Source organism: Macaca nemestrina, chromosome 9, assembly GCF_043159975.1.
Source record: "Macaca nemestrina isolate mMacNem1 chromosome 9, mMacNem.hap1, whole genome shotgun sequence".
NCBI lineage: Eukaryota > Metazoa > Chordata > Mammalia > Primates > Cercopithecidae > Macaca > Macaca nemestrina.
Window position 1 is genome coordinate 126,082,982 of NC_092133.1, and position 17,215 is coordinate 126,100,196.

The 17,215-nt window shown below is 42.3% G+C and overlaps 1 protein-coding gene across 2 annotated transcripts in view; it reads right to left on the reverse strand.

Annotated features, from left to right (window-relative positions):
* Nucleotides 1-17,215, reverse strand: part of LOC105488229 (transmembrane protein 236) — a 57,648-nt gene that overhangs the window by 34,440 nt on the left and 5,993 nt on the right. The window contains exon 1 of one of the 2 annotated variants that reach the window (XM_011752100.3): nucleotides 15,858-16,601. The exons of the other annotated variant lie outside the window; for it this stretch is intronic. Within the exon in view, the coding sequence (XP_011750402.2) occupies nucleotides 15,858-16,114 (257 nt within the window). The 5' untranslated portion in view covers nucleotides 16,115-16,601. Of the gene's footprint in view, nucleotides 1-15,857; nucleotides 16,602-17,215 lie in introns of those variants that run through there. 2 annotated transcript variants of the gene reach the window in all.

Genomic DNA, 17,215 nt, shown 5'->3' on the forward strand with positions numbered 1-17,215 from the left:
GTGCCATACGAAAAGATCTGTGATATATGGTCTGAAAAGCTCTATGTAATAAACTTACAAGTCCTACTAATACTACTGTGGTTTGTTACCAACATCTACATCAGAAAAGACTGGTAGCTTTCAATTAGAGGTTAATGAAAGAAATAATGTAAATTGTTTCTCATCCAAGTTCAAGAACTTCATGATGCTAGAGAATGTCCAACACATAGTAGGAATTCAATAAATACTAAATGAATGGACTCATTAGTAATTAAATGACAACCCAAGTTTATGTTTTATTTAACCAGAAGTTACATTAACCTGTGTTTGAAAATCTTGACTAGGATATGCTTATATATATATATATATATTTTTTTTTTTTTTTTTTTTTTTTTTTTTTTTTTTTTGAGATGGAGTCTCGCTCTGCCACCTAGGCTGGAGTGCAATGGCTGATCTTGGCTCACTGCAACCTCTGCCTGTCAGGTTCAAGTGATTCCCCTGCCTCAGCCTCCTGAGTAGCTGGGATTACAGGTGCATGTCACCACACCCAGCTAATTTTTGTATTTTTAGTAGAGGCGGGGTTTCACCATGTTGGTGAGGCTGGCCTCAAACTCCTGACCTCGTGATCCACCCGCCTCAGCCTCCCAAAGTGCTGGGATTACAGGCATGAGCCACCATGCCCAGCTGGATATGCTTGTAATTTATTGAGTATTATGGATCAAATGGTGTCTCCTCAAAAAGATATGTTGAAATCCCAAACCCCAGCACTTCAGAATGTGATCTTATTTGGAAATAAGATCTTTATGAAGATAATCAAGTTAAAATAAGATCATTAAGGTGGGTCCTAATCCAATATGACTGGTGTTCTTATAAAAATGGGGAAATTTGGTGACAGAGTTGCACAGAGGGAACTCTATGTGAAGAAACCCATGATGTGTACCATGTGATGATGAAGGCAGAAATCAGAGTGATGCATTTACAAGCCAAGGAGCATCAAAGATTGCCAAAACCACACCAGAAGCAAGGAGAAAGACATGGAACAAATTCTTTCACATATCCCTCAGAAGGAAGCAATCCTACCAATATCTTGATCTCAGTGTTTTCACCTCTGGAATTTTGAGGCAATACATTTCTGTTGTTCAAGCCATCCAGTTGGTGGTACTTTGTTACGGCATTTCTAGGAAACTTACACCAATTTTGCAACTGGAATGTGGAATGCTGCTGTAACAAACACCTAAAGATGTAGAAGTGGCTTTAGAATTGAGTAATGAATAGAGACTGGGGGAGTTGTGAGATGCATGATAGAAAAAGCCTAGATTGCCTTGAAGAGACTGTTGGTAGAAACACAGGTGTTAAAGGACATTCTAGTGAGGGCTCAGAAAGAAAAAAGGAGGGATATAGAGAAAACTTTTAGCATCTTAGAGAGTAGATATATTGTCATGAACAGAGTATTGTTAGAAATATGAATGCTAAGGTACTTCTGGTGAGGTTTAACCTGGAAATGAGGAACATATTATAGGAAACTGGAGGAAAGGTGATCTTTTCTATGAAATGGCAGAAAATTTGGCTATACTGTGCTCTGTTGGATAGAAAGTAGAACTTGCAAGTAATGAACTGAGATATTTAGCTGAGGATGTTTCTAAGCAAAATGTTGAAGGCACAGCCTGTTTCCTCCTTGCTATTTACAATAAAATGTGAGTGAAGGAAGAGAGATAACTTGAAAAAAGGAATTTTTAAGCAAAAAGGAATTAGAACTTGAAGATTTGGCAAATTCTCAGGCTATCCATATTGCAAATGATAAGAAAGCATGTTTGGAAGAGAACACCAAGGTTGTGGTTTGTGAATCCAGTCAACCATCTCAGCAGAAATACTGCTGGCCTGGACTGAAGGTGGCAGAGATAAGATGAAACGAAGAAACGCTGTTGGACTTCTAGGACTCTAGGGAGCAAATGGGTTGATAGAGCTATTTGGCTGCAAATGTGTTATCTTTCAGAAAAGAAAAAAATGACTTTGACAGTGGTTCCAAAGCCAGGGAGACTGGTGCTATAACCACAAACCCAGAGGTGATCAACCTAAATCCATAGGGCAGAGCCATCACCATCCAAGGCTGAGTGGTTGGGGTCGCTACCCTCACAGGCCTGGATGATGGGTTCAGAGGAATCAGCATCAGCACAGAGGATTATTTTTAAACCTTAAAAACTAACGGGATTTTCCTTCCTCGCTTTTGAACCCCCTTTGCGTGGGACCCATGACTCCTCTTTCCTTTCCAAATTCTCCCTTTCGGAATGGTAATGTCTATCCTGCCTCACCATTGCATGTGGGAAGCAAGTAACTTTTTGTCCAGCTTCACAGGTTTGCGGATGGAAAGAAACTCTGACCCAGGAGGAATCATATCCCACGTGTTGCCTATAACTTGTTTGGATGATTTAGAGGGAAAGTTTTGGGATTTTGAGTTGATGGTGTGTAGTCGAGATTTGGGACTTAGAGTTGATGCTGGGATGATTAGGACTTTTGGAGGTGTTGAGATGAATGAGTCTATTTTGCACACCAAAAGAACATGAATTTTGGGAGGATCAGAGAGTGAAATCCTACGGGTTGAATTATATACCCCAAAACAGACATGTTTAAGTCCCAACCCCCAGTGTCTCCGAATGTGATCTTATTTGTAAATAGGGTGTTTATAGAGGTCATCAAGTGAAAATGGGGCATAAGGGGAGACTCGTATCCAATATGACTGATGTCTTTTTAAAAAGGGAAAATCTGGGACCAGGCGTGGTGGCTCATGCCTGTAATTCCAGCATTTTGGGAGGCCAAGGTGGGAAGATCACAGGTTCAAGAGATTGAGACCATCCTTGCCAACATGGTGAAATCCCTTTTCTACTAAAAATACAAAAATTAGCTGGGCATGGGGGCGCACGCCTGTAGTCCCAGCTACTCGGGAGGCTGAGTCAGGAGAATTGCTTGAATCTGGGAGGCGGAGGTTGAGGTGAGCCAAGATCATGCTACCACACTCCAGCCTGGGAGACAGAGCGAGACCCCATCTCAAAAAAAAAAGGGAGGGTGGAAAATCTGAAAACAGACATGCAGGTGGGGAAGACTAAGTGAGGACACATAGGAATAATGCCATGTGAAGACGAAGGCACAGATCAGAGTGATGCATCTACAGGGCAAGGAACACCAAAGATTGCCAGCAACTACCAGCAGCCAGGAGAGGGGCATGAACAGAGCCTTCCTTACATCTCTCACAAGGAACCAACCTGCCGTCACCTTGATCTTAGACTTCTCACCTCCAGAACTTTTAAGTATTTCAGAATTTGAAACAAATTTCTGTTGTTTAAGCTACCAAGTTTGTGATACTTTGTTATAGCAGTCCTAGGAAGCTACTACAAGTAATAGAATTTAGGTTAGAAATATCACAGACACTTCTTTGAAAGACTTTTCATGCTGCAAAGAATGCAAGTTTGCGACCATGGTACGATTGGCTAAAGAAAAGGACACATGGGCATGGTGTAATTTCCACATGAAAGACCAAGTTAGGGTACTGCCCATAGACCTCTGTGTGCATCATAATAAACTGGCAATGAGAAGGACCCTCCTAGGAATGGGACCCATTAAGGATGAACTAAGTAAGCTCAGCCACGTTGGGTTAAAAACTCTTGTTTGTGCAGCAAGCATCCTGGCCCTGAGATTTCTCATAGACGAAGCATGGTGGGTGGAAAGGATCAGATGAGAACTTGGGAAATGACTCTCTGCTCAGAAACATAAATCCTTTTACCAAACTCATGAAGTTAAAGTTTCCGTGCCCATCTTTCAAGGCTCTCCAAAATCTAGTATTAACGTTCCAACATATAATAACTCTCGGCTCTTTACGACAACTCAGTGAGCTCATATTATACCACAGGCTAAGCGCTACAGGAAAGAATTTTACCTATGACAACCTCACAACAACCCTCTGAGTGAGGTATCAACCCTATGGCAATTAAACTGATGTTGAAGGCTGAATTAATTTGCCCAAGATCCCATGGCTGGGAAGTGAAAGATGAATTCTAATCCAGGTCTTGTGAGCTCCAAAACTCACGGCCCGAACCACTCTGCAATGCTGCCAACCCATTTCTCACCACTCGCTCCTTTCTAAGCAAGTAGGTCTTTTCCAACCCCTTAAATAATTCACTATGTCCACTCATTCCTCATATTCATCCTCCTCCTCTGGATGCCCTCCCACATCCAACTTTCCAAGCTCAGTGCAAATCAAGTTTTCCTTACGAGACTTTCTCTGATTACTCCAAAGCATAGTGCTTTTCTAATAAACCTGAGTCCATAAACCACATGTACTGAAAGGCTGCTGAGTTCAAGGCACTGTGGTGGGCTGATGGGGCAGGGTGGAAAGGGACAGGTAAGAAGGATGAATCAAAAAGGGCATCTCCCTTACTGTCAGTATTGAGGGGTTTTTTTTGTTTTTGTTTTGTTTTTTCTTTTTTTAATAGAAAGACAGGGTCTTGCTATGTTGCTGAAGCTGGTTTCAAACTCCTGGCCTCAAGTGATCCACCTCAGCCTCCCAAGTAACGGAGACTACAGTCATGCATCACCATGCCCAGGTAATTTTTTTTAAATTTCCTGTAGAGACAGGGTCTCGCTGTGTTGCCCAGGCTGGTCTCAAACTCCTGGTCTCAAGCAATCTTCTTGCCTCAGCCTTCCAAGGCTGTGCCCAGTCACTACTAAGTTTTGATGATGTTCTTCTCTGGGATAATAAAGGACTAGTTGTGGGCCACATAAAATTTGGTGATTTGTTGTACAGTGGTTTATATCACTTTCTAATTTTTTCATGTACAACTATCTAGACTCCACAGTGGACTACAGAGTCCCTGAGGATGGAGGCAGTACCTGAGAACAAAGGCATGTACCTGCAGTAGCCTGGAAATAATGTTGGCTAACATGAAGAATTCAGGTAGGGAGGCTGGGCATGGTGGCTCATGTCTATAATCCAAGCACTTTGGGAGGCTGAGGCATGTGGATTGCCTGAGTCCGGGAGTTCGAGACCAGCTGGGCAACCTAGCAAATCCTGTCTCTACAAGAAATTTAAAAATTAGTCAGGTGTGGTGGTGCACACCTGTAGTCCCAGCTACTCAGGTGGCTGAGGTAGGAGGATCACTTGAGCCTGGGAGGTTGAGGCTAGAGTGAGCTATGATCATGCCACTGCACTCCAATCTGGGTGACAGAGCAAGACCCTGTCTCAACAAAAACCTAAATATATATATTTATAAATATATATATGATGAAACCTAAATATATAGATATACATTTACCTATCTGAATTTCTTTTATATATATACACACATATATATTTAAATATACCTATATATATTTAGGTTTCATTACATATATTTATAAATACATATATTTAGATTTTGTCTTTTATATATATAAATATATGTGTGTTTTGTCATATATGTGTGTATATATAAAAAAGAAATTCAGATAGGTAAATGTAGACCCATTAAACAAACCCATAGAGCGGACTCATGGATCACTATTAACCTGGAGGATTTCTAGTAAAACTAGGTTTAGTCAATCATACACTCTGTTATGAAATAGGTGACATCATTGCAATGGAAGCCAGTAGCATTATATCAATAGGTGAAGTCAGTAGCTGCATCAGGAGGACATCAGGGTGTCACTAAGATAATATCCAGGCATTAAAAATCCAGCCAGCATCCCAAGGAGACTTTCAAAAGAGTCAAAGGTCGAGAAATCATGGGCTAGGAATGGCTGATGGAACTCTGCCCATTGGAGAAGAGAAAACTTAGCAGACTGAGATGTGGCGTGGTTGAGATGGCAGAATGATGCCACTGCCTTCAAATGTTGCAAAAATTTAACACAGATACAGTACGCTCAGAGAAGTCACCCCTGGAGACACAATTTGGGGAGTTGTCATCCTACAAGGGGCAGTTTACATTATGCAAGCTGATGGGAGTGCTCAAAAAGCAATAGAAATGGGGAATAGGCAGTGACGGGCACAGATCCTGACCATGGAGAAAGAAAGGGCAGAGGAGGTGAAGTCTACAAAGTGGTTGGGAAAGAGAGCTACATAGTGATAGGTTTCGTTTCAACATAAGGGAATAAGGAAGGCTGTACTACGCAGAGCCACAGAAAGTAGTGAGTTCTCTGTAGAATCAGAGGTATTTGCATTGTGAGAAATCATTTTGTAGATGAACACTAAGAGTTCGCCCAGCTCCAGGATGCTGTGGAATAATGTCAATATTTGATTTACAAGCAAGGGGAAGAGGACATTTTTAAGGACTGGGGCTGAGATACAGAAAACTTCTTTTTCTTTTTTTCTTTTTTTTTTTTGGAGACACAGTCTTACTCTGTTGCCCAGACTGGAGTACAGTGGCATGATCTCGGCTCACTGCAAACTCTGCCTCCTGGGTTCAAGCGATTCTCCTGCCTCAACCTCCTGAGTAGCTGGGACTACAGGCGCACGCCACCACACTCAGCTAACTTTTGTATTTTTTAGTAGAGATGGGGTTCCACCATGTTGGCCAGGCTGGTCTTGAACTCCAGACCTCAACTGGTCCACCTGCCTTGGCCTCCCAAAGTGCTAGGATTACAGGTGTGAACCAGCATGCCTGGCCCAGAAAACTTTTTTGAAGAAGAAAATTACCCTATTGACAAGGATTGGGAGGGAACGCGTGGGGAGAAAAGAAACAAAAGGTAAGACCAGTGGGTGAAGGTTGCCAGAGTCCAAGCGTTAGTTAATGAAATGGTCTTCATTTTTTCCTTGAATAGAAATGATCAGGACAAATCAGGTCTGACACTGTATTTGAATATATGAAAATTTGGGGGACCACATCAGAAACTGAAGTTTTGATGGTCTGGAAATAAGGGCCTAATTGGGATGAGAGAAACAGTCATGGAGAACAAGGAGCTGACACAAGAGAGAGGAAGAGGAAGAATTACCACAATGTGGTGACTTCCTGCATAGGATGAGGAGAGAAAAGAAAAAGTAAACATAGTCCTGCTGGTTTATTGTGTGATATGGCGTCACTGGGTCTCCACCCAAATCCCATCTTGAACTGTAGCTCCCAGAATTCCCACATGTCATGGGAGGGACCTGGTGGGAGGTAATTGAATCATGGGGCGGGTCTTTTCTGTGCTGTTCTTGTGATAGTGAATAAGTCTCATGGATCTGACAGTTTTATAAAGGGGAGTTCCCGGGTGTGTGCACTCTTGCCTGCTGCCATGTAAGACATGACTTTGCTCCTTATTTGCCTTCAGCCATTATTGTGGGGCCTCCCCAGCGATGTGGAACTGTGAGTCCATCAAACCCCTTTCCTTTATAAACTACCCAGACTCAGGTATGTCTTTACTACCAGCATGAGAACAGACTAATACACTGGATTTAGTAGGGCAAGGAAGATAAAGCCTGCAGTCAACTATGACAAAATTATTTATCTTTTTCATGTATAATGCCTCAGACCAAACTGTAAAAGAAATATGGATAGCTTAAACTATATGAAAAATAAAAATTCTCCATATCAAAAACACCAAAGTAAAATTAAAAGACTAATGATAACTCTGAAATGTATGCTACATCAAATTCAACATCCTTATTGCTTGATGATCTTGTGCAATTAAAACAAATGAACATCCTTAATGTTTATAGAATTCATAAATCAGTAGCAAAAAAAAGGACATACCAACAGAAAAAGAGATCAAGGACAAAAATACATGATTTTTAGAAAATACAAATAGCCAATAAATCTATGAGAAAATGTTAAACACAATAGATAATAGATTCACTAACGGAAACTGGAATGTTCTGAGAAGTAAACTGGTAAGCAGCAGTGTTTAGTTAATAGGGTCTTACCAATTAATTATCTCTCAGAGGTGTTGAAAAGTGAGCTGCATTTCCTTCAGGTTAGCCCGTGTGTCCAGGAGTGCACAGATGTCACTAGTGCTGTGTGTTTCAGTTGTGGGGGCCAACGCGGAGCAATAAGGTGCTCAAGGCTCCCTTGGGGTAGTCTTGGCTCAACTGCTCATTGGCTCTGTGATCTTCTAACTCCTGTGCCTCAATTTCCTCATTTGTAAAGCGGAGACTATCATTGTTCTTGCATATCAAGATTAGAAAATCAACTAAAATAATACAGACAATGTGTCTAAAATTATGCTTGATACATAGCACTTGCTCAATAACTATTTGTTCTTACTTTACTGCAACTACAACAGCTACTACTACGATGATCACCACCACCACTACCTAAAGCAGATCAATAGCAAAATCTCATGGAATATATCAAAAACTTAAGCCAGGTAAAATGTTGCTCAAAATGGTCGGGTCTTTCAAACTTGCCCTGCCCAGGATTCCTGATGTGTTCATAGTCTGAATTAATCGTACTCAAAAGGACTCAAATGAATGCCCGAAATATAGCTCTAGGTCCCAAGACAGTTTGGGAATCTCCACAAATATTCTAGGATTATCCTGCTGCCAATGTACCTTCTCAATGAAGATCTGCTCCCGTTTCAGGCTAGCCTTGTATGTAGCTCAGTGTTATCACACATTTTCTGATATTCCAGGAAAAGAACCCTCTTATTTCCTGGAATACACAGTTTGGTGTGTCTATAAATAGCTTTCTTCATTCCCCCAAGCATCTCCCTTGTTATGAATTTTGGCAGGCATCCCTAGAATGGAGCCATAATTCCAGAAAAATCAGGAAGTGTTAACGAGAGAAGGGAAAGTACTGGATTAAAGTTCAGCCTCCAGTACATTTTAAGCTCTCTGAAATTGTTTCCTCCCTCACAAAATGGGAATTATGTCTGCTTGGTCAACTTTACAACACTGACACGTAGGCCTAGCGAGAAAATGAAATGAAAAATGTAACACAATAAAACATAAATATGACATAAAATAAAACATAACAACTCTGTGAATGTAAAACATGTCTGAGATACTAATGATCTCACCCTATGGGTGTTCATTCTTCTCAAAGAATAAAAGAAACCTGCAAAATTCTCCAAAATTGAGGAATATTACTGACAGCATATGTTTTCCTTCAGTTTTATTGTCACTTCTACCACTTTTCAGAGTCATTCTGGAGATTTAACATGATCACATTTTTAATGAAAACAGTAAATTCAGTCTGAGGTCATAACACTTATATTCATTGAATGATTACTACAGACCAGTTGCTACGCTAGGAACTTTACATGCATGATCTTACGAAGTTTCTTGAAACAGCACTCCAAAAAAGAAACCTAAGTTGTCTCTGTTTTGCCCAAGAAAAAATTAAGGCTCAAAGAATTCAGATAACTCACGTAAGGTTTCACGGTCAATGTCAAAGCTAGGATTTGAATCCAGGCCAGTTTTCTTTTACATATATTCCTGGGCACACCCTTTGCTGACTGATGACTCACTCCCTCCTGAAGACCAGCCTCACAGGGCTCATGACACCAGTCTGGACCTTCAGGGAAGCTCTCAGATGAGCCTCATCAACATCAAATCATGAATGTTCAGGGTCTATGAAATTGCACATAAACAACTATTTGACTATTTGACTCAACTATTTGACTCAAAAATACTTCATATGCTCAATCCTTACTTTCTCTAACAGCAATTATTTTTGCATTATCTTCATGTAGCAATCAAGATATGACGCTCCATATATTACGCCATGTATTATAAGAGCCAAATACACCTCTGGGTGAAATGTATGTTAATGACGTTAAAAGCATTGCATTTTCTGGCTGGACGTGGCGGCTCACGCCTGTAATCCCAGCACTCTGGGAGACCAAAGTGGGTGGATCACTTGAGGTCAGGAGTTGGAGACCAGCCTGGCCAACATGGTGAAACTCTGTCTCTACTAAAAATAAAAAAATTAGCCAGGCATGGTGGCGCACGCCAATAATCCCAGTTACTTGGGAGGCTGAGATGAGACCACAGCTTGAACCCCAGAGGTGGAGGTTGCAGTGAGCTGAGATCATGACACCGCACTCCAGCCTGGGCAACAGAGTGAGACTCCATCTCAAAAAACACAAAAAACAAACAAACAAAAAAAACCACATTGCATTTCTCTTGAAACACACTTGGCATTCAAAGTCAGAAAAAATAAAGGAAAAGAAAGTTGCATGACATAGAGAAAATTGCATGGAATTAGACCCAGGCTCACAAATCCTAGCTCCCCCATTATGTAGCCTTTTTTTTTTTTTTTTTTTTTTTTTTTGAGACAGGGTTTTCCTCTGTCACCCAGGCTAGAGTGCAGTGGCATGATCTCAACACACTGCAGCCTTAATCTCCTGGGCTCAAGTGATCCTCCCCTTTAGCTCCCAGAGCAGCTGAGACTACAGGCACGCACCACCATGCCTGGTTAATTTTTTAATTTCTTTGTAGAGATAGGGTCTCACTACATTGCCTAGGCTGGTCTTAAACTCCTGCGCTCAAGCGATCCTCACACCTCAGCCTCTCAAAGTCTTGAAATTACAGGCATGAGCTACCATGCCTGGCTCCACCTGCTAGCTTTATCGGTTGACAAAGTTAATCACTTCAAGTTCCAGTGTCTTTGTCTGTAAAATGAGAACACTAGCATCTACACTTCACTGAGTTGTTGTAAAGTTTAAACTCAATAGTACAGAAAGTGTAAAGTTCCTAGAACAGTGCTCAGTAACTATTTTCTCTTCTGTGCCAGTAAAAGATAACTATATGATAATGCTCACCAATGTGGCCAGAAGGAAACAGTTTCAGTTTCACTGAAATTACAGATAACCTGTCCACTGTCTAAACACTATTTAAAACACGTGCAGCCAGCCACACCCGCAAACAGAAACTAAAGACTGGAAGTGTATTTCCCAAAAGACATCACTGAGAGATATAGTTACGACAAAACACTTTAGCACAAGGGAGGTACCTGAGCCAGATGTACAAAATGAAATCTGAGCAGACACCAGAGGTGACTAATATACCACGTGCACTGAGGGGCAAAAACGAAAGCCTACTCTGTTCCTTAATCTCAATTGCCCCAGGAGAATGGGACCTTGTCCTTCACAGAGGCAGTCTGGGACAGTGGCTAGAAGTATCCATTACGGAGTCAGATAGACCTAGGTCCAAAGTCTGCCTCTTCCACTCTCTCTAGTTCACTGACTTCGGGAGAGTTGCCGAACCTCTCCGATCGGCAATTTTCTCTTGGGAATAATAACGAAAAACTCAAACATTCTACTTCAGGCCGGGCACAGTGGCTCATGCCTGTAATCCCAGCACTTTGGGAGGCTGAGGCAGGCAGATCACTTGAGGTCAGGAGTTCAAGACCAGCCAGGCCAACATGGGGAAAACCTGTCTCTAAAAAAGAAAAACAAACAAACAAACAAACAAACAAACAAACAAATTACTCAGGTGTGGTCGTGCACACCTGTAATCACCGCTACTCAGGAGCCCGAGGCAAGAGAGTTGTGTGAACCTGGGAGGCAGAGGTTGCAGTGAGCCGAGATCACTCCTCTGCACTCCAGCCTGAGCAACAGAGCTAGACTCCATCTCACAAAAAAAAAAAAAGTCTACTTTATAATGTGAAGCAGATATTTCTCTTTTTGTTTTTCAGAGTTGGGGGTCTCAGTCTGTCACCCAGGCTGGAGTGCAGTGGCAAAATCATAGATCACTGCAGGCTCAAACTCCTGGGCTCAAGTCATCCTCTTGAATAGCTGGGACTACAGGCGTGCACCACCACGTCCTGCTGATTTTGTAATATTTTGTAGAGTCGAGGTCTCACTATATTGCCCAGGCTGGTCTCTAACTCCGGGCTTCAATCAATCCTCCCACCTTGGCCTCCCAAAGTGTTGGGATTACAGGTGCAAGCCTGGCCTATGAAGTACGTATTTCTGTACCACCTCATATCAGTACTTACATGGGACATAATCAATGACCTGTAAAGAATCAATTATAGCCTAATAATAACAGTAAGTTATATGTGAAAGTTTGCTGCCTACATGACATTCAGAATCTAGAATCCTAGAGATTTCAGTCAATGTGAAAACAAACAACCAAAACACAAAAAAACCCAAGAGCTTCTTCCTGGGCTGTGGCGGGCCAGTTTCCCATTGGTTTATTCCTGTTGTCAGTTGAACCTTCTACCATTCCTTTAAAAATTCCAACCCAGCCAGGAGTCTTGGATGGTCAAAGCCATCCCTACAGGGTGTGAGAGGTGGAGGGTCAAGCCCAGCTCCAAGCTATCTCTTTGGTGACCCTCGGGCTCTGGTCAAGGTTTGGAAAGCCCCTAAACCCTACTGATAAAAGCACTGCCTACAACAAAATGCTTTATTTCCGGAAACCCCTTAAGACCCCTGCTCTTGGGGAAAGTCTCCTGGCAAGGTTCGCAGAAGCGGCCACATCCAGGAGCCGTACCTAAAGAGAACACCATGAACTTCACATGTCAGCTCTCCCTCAGCATCCTCCCAGCCTCAGCAATGGTATTTCTAGCTCTCTTGCAGAGTCTATTATTCTTACATTTCTGCCCTTGCGTATGAGCAAATTCCCAGTGCCTCACTTTTCACATGTGTTCTATGTTGTTCGCTTTCAAAATAAACTATCAGCCGGGAGCAGTGGCTCATGCCTATAATCCCAGTACTTTGGGAGGCTGAGGCAGGCGGATCACCTAAGGTCAGGAGTTCAAAGCCAGCGTGGCCAACATGGTGAAACCCTGTCTGTACTAAAAATAAAAATAAAATAAAATAAAATAAAATAAGCCAGGAGGCCGGGCGCGGTGGCTCAAGCCTGTAATCCCAGCACTTTGGGAGGCCGAGACGGGCGGATCACGAGGTCAGGAGATCGAGACCATCCTGGCTGACACGGTGAAACCCCGTCTCTACTAAAAAATACAAAAAACTAGCTGGGCGAGGTGGCGGGCGCCTGTAGTCCCAGCTGCTCGGGAGGCTGAGACAGGAGAACGACGTGGGCCCGGGAGGCGGAGCTTGCAGTGAGCTGAGATCCGGCCACTGCACTCCAGCCTGGGCAACAGAGCGAGACTCCGTCTCAAAAAAAAAAAAAAAATAAGCCAGGAGTGGTGGCAGACCCCTGTAATCCCAGCTACTCAGGAGGCTGAGGCAGGAGAATCGCTTGAACCCAGGAGGCGGAGGTTGCAGTGAGCTGAGATTGTGCCACTGCACTGCAGCCTGGGCAATAAGAGTGAAACTCTGTCAAATAAATAAATAAATAAAACATCAGTATGAAAGAAAAATTAACTTATCAAAGAAAACGGAGAAGTCCAAGATGAGTAAGAATCAGATCTGAAGATCTAAAAGGAAAAACACATTGATATCAGAGACTATTTTGTCCTCAATACCCTTAATGTGGATCAGTACACCCATTAGCTGATCTGCTAGTTAAATCAACATTCAATCCTGATTTATTTAAAATATCTCTGTATTGTTATTGAAGTACCTTCCTCCCCTACAAGGGTAATAGAATTTACCAACATAGTAAATTATTTGTTTTTAAAGTCTAAGTAGGCCAGCTTTGGTGGCTCATGCCTGTAATCTCAGCACTTTGGGAGGCCAAGACGAGTGAACTATTTGATCCCAGGAGTTTGGAACCAGTCTGAGCAACACGGCAAAACCTCATCTTTATAAAAAACAAACAAAAAAATTAGCCCGGTGTGGTGGTACACACCTGTAGTCCCAGCTACTCAGGAGGTCGAGGTGGGAGGATCACCTGAGCCCCCTGGGGATGTCGAGGCTGCAGTGAGCAATGATCAAGCCATTGCACTCCAACCTGGGCAACGGAGCCACATCCTGTCTCAAAATAAAGAAATAAGTAAATAAAAAGTCTAAAGGAACCAGTTGTTTTAAAAATCTTAGTTAATAGTCAAAGTATGCCTTAGGCCTGCAAAATGCAATGTAAATAATTAAAAATAGACTTACTTTCAGTTTTATGCAAAATTAAAATTCTACATTACCATCTTCTGATTATGACTTGTGTAAGCGCACTCTGATGAGTTTATGTAGTCTAGTGTACAGGAGAATTAGGTCCAACATTTACTACTGAGAATAGCATGAACTGGCATAAACTCCAGTCTTACCCATCTCATATGTTATTATCACTCAGTATAAATGACTGTAGAAAAATAATAGAAGATACCATAATATCCATACGTTTACAGAAGCAGTAATTGTAGCCTCCCATTAATGTCACATTCTATCCTTATGCTCTGCTCACATCCTTACCCACCGTATGTTAGAAATATCTTTCAGCAATACTTATACACTGGTTTTTTTTTTTTTTTTTTTTTTTTTTTTTTTTTTTTGAGACGGAGTCTCGCTCTGTCGCCTGGGCTGGAGTGCAGTGGCCGGATCTCAGCTCACTGCAAGCTCCGCCTCCCGGGTTTACGCCATTCTCCTGCCTCAGCCTCCCAAGTAACTGGGACTACAGGCGCCCGCCATCTCGCCCAGCTAGTTTTTTGTATTTTTTAGTAGAGACGGGGTTTCACCGTGTTCGCCAGGATGGTCTCGATCTCCTGACCTCGTGATCCGCCCGTCTCGGCCTCCCAAAGTGCTGGGATTACAGGCTTGAGCCACCGCGCCCGGCCCTTATACACTGTTAGTGGGAGTCTAAATTAGTTTAACTATTGTGGAAGACAGTGTGGTGATTCCTCAAAGACCTAAAGACAGAAATACCATTTGACCCAGCAATTTCAGTACTGTGTATATACCCAAAGAAATATAAGTCATTCTATTATACAGACACATGCATCCGTATGTTCATTGCAGTACTACTCACGATGCCAAAGACATGAAATCGACCTAAATGTTCATCAGTGATAGAAGAATGGATAAAGAAAATGTGGTATATATACTCCATCGAATACTATGCAACCATGAAAAAGAACAAGATCATGTCCTTTGCAGGGACATGGGTGGAGCTAGAGGCCATTATCTTTAGCTAACTAACACAGGAACAGAGAGCCAAATACCCCATGCTTTCATTTATAAGTGGGAGCTAAATGATGAGAACACATGAGCACACAGAGGGGAACAACACACACCAGGGCCTTTCAGAGGGTGAATAGTGGGAGAAGGGAGAGGATCGGGAAAAACAACTGATAGGTACTGGGCTTAATACCTGGGTGATGAAATAATCTGTACAACAAATCCCCATGACATAAGTTTACCTGTATAACAAACCTGCACTTAAAAGTTAAAAGTTAACAGACAAACAAACAAACGTACCTTTGAAAGCATCACGGGGATTCCCTGCTAAAGAATTCTTTTATGGGCCAGGCATGGTGGCTCACTCCTGTAATCCTAGCACTTTGGGAGGCCGAGGTGGGTGGATCATTTGAAGTCAGGAGTTCGAGGCCAGCCTGGCCAACATGGAAACCCCATCTCTACTAAAAGTACAAAAATTAGCTGGGCATGGTAGTGCATGCCTGGGAAAGAATCTGTACAAACAAACCCCTAATGACACAAGTTAACCTATGTAACAAACCTGCGCTTGTACCCCTGAACTTAAAATAAAAGTTAAAACAAACAACAAACAAACGTATCTTTGAAAACATCACAGGGATTCCCTACTAAAGAATTCTTTTATAGGCCAGGCATGGTGGCTCACTCCTGTAATCCTAGCACTCTGGGAACCTGAGGCAGGCAGATCACTTGAGGTCAGGAGTTCAAGACCAGCCTGACCAACATGGCGAAAACCCATCTCTATTAAAAATACAAAAATAAGCTGGGCGTGGTGGTACGCAACTATAATCCTAGCTACTCAGGAGGCTGAGGCAGGAGAATCACTTGAACCAGGGAGGCGGAGGTTGCAGTGAGCCAAGATTGCCCTACTGTACTCCAGCCTAGGTGACAGAGCAAAACTCCATATCAAAAAAAAAAAAAAAAAAAATTCTTTTACTTACCATCCTTTAATTTTTCTGTAAATATAACATTTCTTGTGCAGGAGAACTTTTACAGGAACCCAGATCAGTAGAGTCACTAACGCAACATAGGCAATAGCACAGGAGACGATCAGCCAGTAGGGTGTGTTATCAGATCTAGCCATTGCTCCCTGGTAGGCGGTGGCAAACTGTTCCGTGATCACCAGTGTGGGGATGGAGAAAGCGGCAAACTCTAGGAGCTCAAAAACCACGAACTTAATGAGCCTTCCAGAAGCCATCCTGAGGAAAGGCAAGCTGCCAAGGACCTGGGACTCCCTCTTTGACTGTGGGCAGCATACGGACCCACAGATACTGAACTGGGATCAAGTTCCTTGTCCTTGGATCGCTAACCAGTGACTTTTTTTTCTTTTATTGACCCTCACATGGTTCAATGATCTCCTAACTTAACAACCGTGGTCTCTTAAAGGAACAGGGCCATTGTGGAAGTGATCACTCAACATATTTGCACATCCATTATTAGAAGTCAAATGAACTTTAGAGCATGCCTGGGAGCACGGGTAAAAGCAGGGTTTTAAAAAGGTGTTTATTGCTTATATTTGTGTAATAGTCAACTCTTGTTAAGTAAAACTGCTGGAATAATATAATTTTAGAGTTAAGGGGGAATAGATAGAATCCAACTCTCTATTTTCACATAAAAGCAAATTCAGGCAAAGGGAGATACTCACACCCAAGTCTTCATCTTGGAAAACCACCCCTCCCTTTCAAGTGCTTGAAAAGGGAGTTTGAATTCACTTTATCAACTTTCTAACCAGGATTCTCCCTAATACTTAAGATATTCATTCGTTATTGTGCATTAGTTGCCATATAACACAAATTAATGCTATTTTTGTTTTGCTGCCCAGCAAACTGAAATGATGACATTAGAAGCCTGTTATCAGGATTTACACATTAATAGCTATCTGTGACTGGCTTAAACGCATATCAAATATTTAAAGGATGACAATTGTCTCCATGAATATCCTTCCTTCGAAAAACATACTTAAGACCGGGCACGGTGGCTCACACCTGTAATCTCAGCACTTTGGGAGGCCGAAGCGGGCAGATCACCTGAGGTCAGGAGTTCAAGACCAGCCTGGCCAACATGGTGAAATCCTGTCTCTACTAAAAAATACAAAAATTAAGGCCAGACACAGTGGCTCACGCCTGTAATCCCAACACTCTGGGAGGCTGAGGCAGGCAGATCACCTGAGGTCAGGAGTTTGAGATCAGCCTGACCAACATGGTGAAACCCCATCTGTACAAAAAAAAAAAAAAAAAAAAAAAGACAGGTGTGGTGGTGCATGCCTGTAATCCCAGCTACTTGGGAGGCTGAGGCAGGA